The following is a 10,352-nucleotide window of genomic DNA, read 5'->3' on the forward strand; positions in this document are numbered from 1 at the left end:
CCAGAGGCCTGACTTCAAGAACGGCATCCGTCTCAAGCTCAAACCCATTCAGCAGAGACTCCTGTAAGTTTTTGGGTCTTCAAGATAAGAATATTTGAATAGAAACATGTATTGATTGACACCCATACCCTGACCAGAAGCCTGACTTCAAGAACGGCATTCGTCTCAAGCTCAAAGCCATCCAGCAGGGACTCCTGTAAGTTTTCTGGCGTATTTCATTCCGTGCTTGTATACATGTACACACACAGGGGGATAAGGTAAAGGGGATAAGTTACTTGGGTTCGAACACACGACCTTCAATCAATTCCGTTTGCCATGGAATACAAAGACAAAACAAGAATGGTAGGTTATTCGAACGTTTTATTCATGACACAACAGTTACATTTACATTTTGACCTAAATTAAATATTCCAAAAACCTACCGTTCTTGGTTTTTTTTATTCAGAATTTTGGAACGTTAGCAGTCTATTTGTTTCTGGGTGGCCGAGTGGTAACACACTTGCGCTCGGAAGCGAGAGGTTGCGTGTTCGACCCTGGGTCAGGCCGCAATTTTCTCCCCCCTTTCCTAACCTAGGTGGTGGGTTCAAGTGCTAGTCTTTCGGATGAGACGAAAAACCGAGGTCCCTTCGTGTACACTACATTGGGGTGTGCACGTTAAAGATCCCACGATTGACAAAAGGGTCTTTCCTGGCAAAATTGTATAGGCATAGATAAAAAATGTCCACCAAATACCCGTTTGACTTGGAATAATAGGCCGTGAAAGGTGAATGTTCGCCTAATAGGCTTGAAGTTTGCTGGTCGATGTGAATGCGTTATATATTGTGTGTAAAAAAAATGTCTGTTTGTCTGTCTGTCTGTAAAAAATTCCATTTCAAACGGTAGAAATTAATATGTAAAGCGCGGAGAGCACAGTTGTGGTTCGCGCTATATAAGCTTTCCATAATAATAATAATAATTCCATTTACGATTTCTGGACAGATCTTTGACGGTGAACATGTTCGCCTTCAGGAGAAGTACGACACCTTTAAAGGCACAGTCCTTCTCGTGAAACCAGCTCAGCCCGCTATCTCAGATCATCCCAGGCTTTCACATAGGATAGCCCCCCCCCCCTTCCATTTGGACACATAACAACATTCAATACCCTGACTGCTTCATGTGCAGAGTTGGCGTTTTCAATGAATTAATTTCTGACTGTCCCTTTAAATCGAAAACAAATATGAGCCTCATGCGCGTGTGTTTGCATCCTTGTTCTGACAGAAAGCCTGATCACAAGATCACGATCCATATCAAGCGGAGAAGGCTCCGAAAGAATGCACCATCCTGTCTTTATTTTGCTCTTGACCCACACAGGAAGACAAACATAATTTTTTTGACAGCATGCTTGCTGTGATTGAGAGGAAGCATGTGTGCCTGCCTGTTTGTCTGCCTGTTTCTAATGCTATTTCGAGCTGACTTCTACTTTTTCCAAAAAGAAATCAGAAACAAAATAGACTAAATCAAGATAAAAATAAGTCTTGTAAATGTATGGAACGTTTAAATCCAAAACCAAAGAGACTGCCAACGTCCCAAAATTCAGAAGAAAAACAACCCTACCTTTCTTGTCTGTTGATATGGAACGTTTAGTTGACACAACTAAACAATCTCTGAGTAGAATAAACTAGATGGCTTGACGTTATACGTACACACACAAAAAATCACGAAATTCAACAACAGCAACAACAACAACAACAGCAACAACAACAACAACAGCAACAACAACAGCAACAACAGCAACAACAACAGCAACAACAACAGCAACAACAACAGCAGCAGCAACAACAACAACAACATCAACAACAACAACAACAACAACAACAGCAACAACAACAACAACAACAACAACAACAACAGCAACAACAACAGCAACAACAACAACAGCAATATATCGTTCTTACTTTCTTTCTATCTTTCTTTCTTTCCGGGTCATTCCTTGTGGACATTACCACAAGATGGAAAACAAATGACATAGAGTACCCACCGCGGCTCTTCTTTCTTTCCGGGTCATTCCTTGTGGACTTTACCACAAGATGGAAAACAAAGGACATAGAGTACCCACCGCGGCTCTTCTTTCTTTAATTCATCCGTCTGTTCCCTTTATGATTTTTCTTCTGACTCTCCTTTGCCTACTTTCTTTCCGTCCTGGAACTGTTAACCTCTAACCACGCTCACCCCTCTCTATTCTCCAGGAAAACCAACATCTTTGACAGCATGCTGGCGATGAGGGAAAAACACGCTCACATCCTTTCTTCTTTCTTTCGTTCTCTCTTTCTTTTTTTTCTTTCTTTCTTTCCTTCTTTCTTTCTATCCTTTGAAATGTACTCTTTACCAGGATGACCCCTCTCTATTTTCCAGGAAAACCAACATCTTTGACAACATGTTGGCCATGATGGAAAAACACGCCCACAACCTCGAGGCCGTGGTGATGGAAAGGACAGAACAACTCTCACTGGAGAAACGGATGACGGAAAACTTACTGCTGCGTATGCTGCCCAGGTAGGTGGATATTTGATTGATTATAAATAAGATTGATTATGTGAGCGAAGCGGTCGATGTTCTGCCTCTGTTGTAATGAATGTAGTTGTTGTGTGTGTTGTTGTTGTGTTGTTGTTGTGGTTGTTGTTGTTTTTATCGTGTTTGTTGTCGTTGTCTTTGTTGTTGTAGTTGTTGTTCATCCCCACCACCACCATCATCATCATCATCATCATCATCATCATCATCATCATCATCATCATCATCATCATCATCATCATCATCATCATCATCATCATCATCATCATTTATCATCATCATTTATCATCATCACGTTCCTCTTCTTCTTCTTTTTCTTCTTCTTCTTCTTCTTTCTTCTTCTTGATGTTGCTGTTTTTACAACCCAATCCCATTTCAAAGGACCTTTTGCTCTTGCGCGAGGTTTGTGAACAGGAGAGGGAGGACAGACGGGGGTGGGGGGGGGGGGGTCGGTTAAGGGGGAATGGTGGTGGGTATGGGAGAAATCATGTTTGCTAATCACCCGGTCCATGGATTTGAAATGATACAGACCAGCCCGTTTCAGACTGTTTCGCTTCCTGTTTGATGAAAGATTTCATCCCGCTTCTTTTCACGGGTGTCAGTACTTATCGCTCGAAGGCCTTCCATTCGTCCCGTCTCATTTGCGTTTCTTCGCGGAAACAGCTGTCGAGGAGACTAAAACATGTCTAACAAGAGGCGAAGCCATCAAGGCTCACGTAAGAAATCGACAAACAGTAACACACACACACACACACACACACACACACACACACACACACACACACACACACACACACACACACACACACACACACACACACACACACACACACACACACACACAGAAAGAGCATAGGTGAAACTGTGCAAGAAAGCGAGACACTAGATCTAGATCTGTCTGTCTGCATGTAGCCTACTTACAGGGACACGACTGCCAACTAGTCTCGGCCCGCTCAAAATAATAATGACCGAGACTTTCAGTACTTCCTTCGCGTGACGTCTAACCCTCTTACGTCATAATGTGACGTCAATGTAATGTGACGTCTTCAAATGTTAGAGTTTCTACCACAGACATACACACGCACGCACGCACGCACATACGCACGCACGCACAGACAGACAAAGTTACGATCGCATAGGCTACACTTACGTGAGCCAAAAAGATAAGAGTGTGTCAAAACTCACACCATAAAGGAAGTAAGTTTCACCCCGACGTGTTTCTTGCTACTCTTTAACAGTTTTTCTGCACTCAAAGATACCGTCACCCCAGTCTAAAACAAAATCAAAGAAGTAAGATACATAAAAACTTACCCTGTTTGTAGTGCATTTTGAGTCTGGTGTGTTTATGCGTCTGATTAACATTAAGTGCAGTGCTGGATTGCGAGAGCATGTGCCAAACTGGGTGCAAGGGAACCAACTATATTAGGTCTGATTCTTTGAAATTGAGACTTGGGTTTGTGATTTCAACCAATCCATCCCTGCGGCTGCTTCCCACCCAGTTGGGTTCTTTGTCGTGAATACCAGACCATTAGTCAAAGGAGAGTAAAAGTACAGTTATAACAGACACGACACCGGAAAGGGTGAGGGGGAAGTCTAGGTGCCGGCACCAACAATGGTACTGATGGCTGGCTGTCCCCTCAGTGCCTCGTTCAACTCTTTAGCACGTACGACGCGTCACTTCCACTCTCTCTGCCTAGAACTCTTGATGAGTGAACGGTGCTGCGTTTCTGTGAGGCGAGCAAGGCAAAGGGAAAGCTAGATGTGAAGGAAACGAGTAGGCGAGTTGGTCTCTGCAAGAGGTTGTGTTGGTTTTGTTTTGTTTTTGCCACTTAGGCGAAAGTTAACCATGACCGATTGACATCGACAGAGTCGTCGATGATCACCCAAAGGCACTGCATTATGCGCAAAAGCTTTCCACGAAGGTAACAAGCAGACGAGAGCGTCTGTGCTAGAGTTTTGTGTGTGTGGTTTTGTTTGTTTGTTTGCTCGTTAGGCGAAATTTACTATGACTAAATGACAGCGAAAGAGTCGTCGATGATGACCCAAGGGCACTGCAAAACCCACAGCTGTTATTGTCTTGTTAATGTGGAAGCACTTCCTCAGAGATGCTCGTAATGGGTAAACACACGATTTAATCACGCGAAGCCCAGTAAAACACAATTCCGTTCTGGTTTCAAAATATCCAGGCTTAAACCTCCAGCTACATGAGTCGGTTAATCATGGCGGCAGATTACAGAGCACGGGGTTCTTGCAATGATCGTGCCATATTACAATTATGTAAGGGCAATAACTTCAACAATAACAACAATAACAATAACAACACTTTATTGTCCATTATAATGTTACATAAGAATGGACAATTTTCTTCGGCACACCCTGCCTGCCTGTAAACGAGTAAAGGTGGGTCAGGGTCGCACACGAGTTGCGCCCCCAAACGACATTAATACACTACCTGTACACTATCCTGTACTCGCAAAATCCTAACCTTTCTCGTCGTGATGTATTCCCAAGTAAAGCTATTACTCGCGAACACCTAGTCTTCGTGTCTCTAAGAAACGGACGTCAGGTCTTGCCCTTCGGCAGGGGGAAAAGAATTCCCTCGCACTCCTCAAGGCTAATTACCGTAAGACGACGTTTAATTGGCAGCTGTGGACTTTGTTTTGACTTTTGAGCTCCTTCCGGGTTTGTCTTGACATTTTTGTGTTTTAGGAATATTTTTGGCAGAGTCCTGTCTTGGTGATGTCGGGTTTGGTCTGAATTATGCAATACTTCTGATTTTTGACCTTTCTTGCCACGGTAATCTCTGAGTTTTTCCTGTCAATATGAGCGTGGAAGAAGTGTTTGGTTATTATGAAATGTTGCGCTGTTCATTTGTGAACAAAGTGACTTTTTGTTATCTCTCATAAATTTCATTTCCGACCCGCGCTTCTGTTTTTGCAGTTGGACTAAGAGATTCTTATTGTGTTTATTTGTGTTTGATTTGAGAATCTTTCGAATGTTAGAAAAAGAGTACACGAGAAGGCCAGAAAGGAGTATCAAGAAGGAAGCTGCGGTTTTCGAGGCGAGTGTAGGATAGATAGGGATGATGGAAGGGTCAGAAAAGACGTATAGGGTTTGCGGAAAGGCAGGACGCCTGCACTATTCATTTTTGTTAGTGTATGAAGAATATTATCTCTGATTTACCCCTACATTTTGTCGTGGAGAGTTTATTTTCCATTTGATTGTGTATGAACAATCGCCTTCAAAAAGTATTAAATCGCGTTTTCTTTTCTATGCTGGTTATTTACGCAGTTGCGAGGAGAATGGTTCCGCACAATTCTCACTTACGTATGCATTGGGGGCGCTTATCTCCCTTTGATACACCCTTAGGGCCTAGGTTTCACTCTGTCTGTCCGTATGTCTGTCCGTCCGGTGTAACACGAGAAAATTACTCCCACGAGATTTTTACTCCGGAGTAAACATTTCGTACGAAAAAATTACTCCCTTTACGAAAAAAGCACTCCCCCATTGCACGAGAAAATTACTCCCCAAGACAGGTGAGTTCCGAGTAAACATTTCGTACAAAAATGTTACTCCCCTGACGAATAAATAACGAATAAATTACTTCACCCCAACACGAGCAATTTAACTTCCCATGCCAGGTGTACAAAATTTTTACTCCCTTGTCCCCTATTAGTCTTGGTGGTGGAAGGCGTGGAAGGAGGGTAGCGCGACATTCGTGTGCGCGAGATCACTTATTGGCATTATCCCTTCGCCCGCATCCCATTTTTGCGTACGAGATTTTTACTGGAAGTAAAAAAAATGGGGAGTAAAAATTTCGTGGAGGGAGTAATTTTTTCGTGCCTTGGGGAGTTCTTTTCTCGTACGAAAAGTGTACTCGGAGTAAGAATTTCGTACGAAATATTTACTCCGGAGTAATTTTTTCGTGGAGTAAAAATTTCGTGTTACACCGGAGTTAGATCTCTGGTATGTCAGTATGGGTCGATTGGGTTCCTACTGGCAGGGAAAGAGGAGCGAGATAAAACCTTGTATAGCTGTTTTCAAGACGTTTTCAATGGAGGTTTAGGTTATCGTCTTGATTTGAATCTCCGTAAAACATTCACAGTTTGCGAGAGGTCCAGGCGTCACGCTACACACTCACACATTCCCACGGTATTATTGAAGGTTGTTATCCGGCTTTGATCTTTCATTTATCATAATTTATGTTTCAATTCTTTATTGGTGTAATTCCAGGTCTGTGGCGGACAAGCTGAAGCACGGACAACCCGTGTGTCCGGAGCAGTACGAGCAGGTGTCCATCTACTTCAGTGACATCGTAGGCTTCACCGAGCTCTCTGCTCAGAGCACACCCATGCAGGTAACTTTTTTTTTATTATTTTTTATTATGGGGAGCTTATATAGCGCGAACCACAACTGTGCTCTCCGCGCTTTACATATTAATTTCTGCCGTTTGAAATGGAATTTTTTTACAGACAGACAGACAAACAGACATTTTTTACACACAATATATAACGCATTCACATCGACCAGCAAACTTCAAGCCTATTAGGCGAACATTCACCTTTCACGGCCTATTATTCCAAGTCAAACGGGTATTTGGTGGACATTTTTATCTATGCCTATACGATTTTGCCAGGAAAGACCCTTTTGTCAATTGTGGGATCTTTAACGTGCACACCCCAATGTAGTGTACACGAAGGGACCTCGGTTTTTCGTCTCATCCGAAAGACTAGCACTTGAACCCACCACCTAGGTTAGGAAAGGGGGGAGAAAATTGCGGCCTGACCCAGGGTCGAACATGCAACCTCTCGCGTATCACAAGGTAATCTAGTCCTGAGGACGACCATTGTTTTTGTACCTAGACCAGACACGTGTTTCGACATTATTAATATTGTGTATCATCAGTGGTCAGATGGTACTGATTGCAGAGTGGTCAACCCATGGTATCCAACTAAGAAGCAAACCACTCTCTGAATGGTAGCTTCTGTTGGCATGGGAGACTACCCTCATCTGACAACCCCAAGGGGATGTCTGTGAAGGAAAACACTTTGATTTAAGACCAAAGTGTGGAATTGATATTTATTAAGAAAGAATTTAGAAATTTAGACAAGTTTTAACCAAGAAATTAGGTTAAAACAAGGGAAATTTGAAAAAGCCTAAAGGGAAGTAACTCTGAACCAGCCTGCAGATTCAGAAATGGATACGCGAACAAGTTAGATCTAATTTTGAAAAGGTTAAACAGGAAAAGCGGTCAACTTTTCACTGCTGTTCAACACAGGACTTGGTAAAGAAGAAGTTTTTTTGCAAGACTTGTTCAATTGGATCACTTTATATACATATATATATGTGTGTATTTGTGTGTGTTTGTGTGTGTGTGTGTGTGTGTGTGTGTGAGAGAGAGAGAGAGAGAGAGAGAGAGAGAGAGAGAGAGAGAGAGAGAGAGCCTGACCACAGTCAAGGGAAACAACTTCTCACTGGGCAATTTGCTTCAGCTGCAAAGGGGAATTTGCTCCCCTTGTTTCTGGATTTTCTTCTTTGGCAGATATTTGAAAAGAGATGCTTTCAGTCACGTCGACTGAGTTGCAAGCCGTCACCATGCAATTGTATGCTTAGAAGAACACTGAAGCGGACACAAACACACAATTCATCAGAGACAGCTTGAGACAACGAAACTAAAATAAAACACAAAGTAGCCACAAAGTTTTGGGTAAATTCTTCATCAAATGTTTGTCAGACAGTCGCTGACTTCTTCATGATGGTAATCATGTGTACACGTGAATAACATCTCGAAACAAGTATAGTAACAAGCACCCCTCAACAAAGACTCTCCGGTTGAAAGTTAGATGGGAAACTCAGATGGCAACGGAAGACAAAGATAGTTATCTATTACCATTCCAGTGCACCATATGGCTTTTTGACCAATCAGGACTGATTGTAGGTAACCCTCTAAATGTTATAACGTTCCAACAGGGACCCTTTTTGTTTATCACGCTAAACATTAACAATACAAGGTAAACATTGGAATATCAGCGTGACTTATTCTAAAGAATGACACATCAAATGCTGTCAAATACTACACTCTTTATCTAAAAAAAACACCGAAAAGCCAGTTTTGTCGGTGGGCGCTTTACCAGACATGTCGAGAAAATGATATCAGCATTCGCCTCCGGCTCATGCTGACAATCCAGTTTCTCGACATGTCTGTTATCATTTGCTAACAGTCAGCATATTAGAAATAACTCATAATATCATGTGAGGCACAAGTTTATGATAGATATTATAACTCTGTGTGAGGCTATTTAATCATGCAGCAGCTAAACAATCAGCCGGTGATTCATGTTGGTGATTCTTGACAGAGAACAACAAAAACAACAACACGCTTTTATGCTTTGCATGTCTCGTCACTGAAAATGTGCTGAGGTGGCTAGATGCAAGAAACAACCGTGGGCCAATCTTGTAGCACCAAACCGTCCTCAGACAACAAGGCAATTATTTAGAAATAACTGGAAATAAGTCGAATCACTTCGTCTGAGTCCTGTCATGAAACCGCCTTAACCTGCATTTGGGGGAAAATCCGCGCAGACCAACTACTTGTCAGCTCAGCGTTTTGTCACAAGACTTATCAGCATCACTCAGCCTGGCACAGAGAGACATGTCGTTCAAAACTGTAAGGTTGATCCAAGTCGATATAGTCTGCGAGCGAGATACATGTATTTGCATTCGTCCGAGTACCGTCATCAAATATTTCCAAACATATCTATTAGTTTTAGTTGCACCAAGGACATTTTGTGAGCCAGTGAAATGCGTATGTTTGTCCAGATACAGGAACAATGTTGCCGAATGCATGCCATTCAATGATACACTGAACACAAAAAGTTAAGGGTATTTTTTCCAGTGGTGTATCCCAGATTTTAAACAGCAGTGTTTTGGTTTGACACAGAATTATGTGTATTTGAAGATCTGCCTTACTTCTGCTCAAACATGGTAGTTTTCATCAATATTTGGGTATGACGCCACAGGTCCTTGACCACATCTACGTTTTTTTTTGTTTTTTTTTTTACATCAGTGAGTTTCTTTGAATTCTTAACTAACAGCGCATACCTTCTTTTTTTTAACCTACTGGCTAGTTAGGCTGATCGAATGTGGGAGACCACACATTTGGAAAACGGCAAGAACTCCTTGTATTTGATGGTGTTTTTGCCAGGTAGCTGAAGTCGATGAGTAATAATTCTAAATCTACACAGAGCTGCTAATGAATATTTTTGAAAATAAATTTACTGATGACGAGGCTAGTCGCTTGCCGAAACCGGTCCTTGTTTGGTTGTTTATGTTGCTATTTTTTTTCTGGTGAGTATATGTTCATTGTTATGTTGTTATAGCACTTCTCAGTCTCTTGTTCCTTTTTACACCCCCGGTATAGGGGTGTGTATAGGTTTCGGTCGATGTGTTTGTGTGTTTGTGTGTTTGTGTGTTTGTGTTCGCATATAGATCTCAAGAATGAACGGACCGATCGTCACCAAACTTGGTGAACAGGTTCTATACATTCCTGAGACGGTCCTTACAAAAATTGGGACCAGTCAAACACACGGTTAGGGAGTTATTGGTGGATTAAGATTCTACAAGGACTTATAGAGAAACATATTCATGGTCAAAGGGAAATAACCTTCTCAGTTGGTGGCAGTGAGAATGGGTGCAGTGAGAATAGTTATTTCCCTTTGACCAACGGGGGTGTTTTTCCTACCTCGAAGGAATTTCTTGTTTAATTTGTTGTGATTTATTGCAGAGATCTTGGAAATACTCAACGA

The 10,352-nt window shown here is 42.0% G+C and overlaps 1 protein-coding gene across 2 annotated transcripts in view; it reads left to right on the forward strand.

Moving 5' to 3' along the window:
* LOC138958247 (guanylate cyclase 32E-like) overlaps positions 1-10,352 on the forward strand; it is a gene marked incomplete at its 5' end in the record, with an annotated part of 84,135 nt that overhangs the window by 47,510 nt on the left and 26,273 nt on the right. For both annotated transcript variants that reach the window (XM_070329361.1, XM_070329362.1), the window contains 2 exon segments: positions 2,392-2,532; positions 6,781-6,904. In XM_070329361.1, the coding sequence (XP_070185462.1) occupies positions 2,392-2,532; positions 6,781-6,904 (265 nt within the window).

This window comes from Littorina saxatilis, linkage group LG2 (assembly GCF_037325665.1).
Source record: "Littorina saxatilis isolate snail1 linkage group LG2, US_GU_Lsax_2.0, whole genome shotgun sequence".
Taxonomy (NCBI): Eukaryota; Metazoa; Mollusca; class Gastropoda; order Littorinimorpha; family Littorinidae; genus Littorina; species Littorina saxatilis.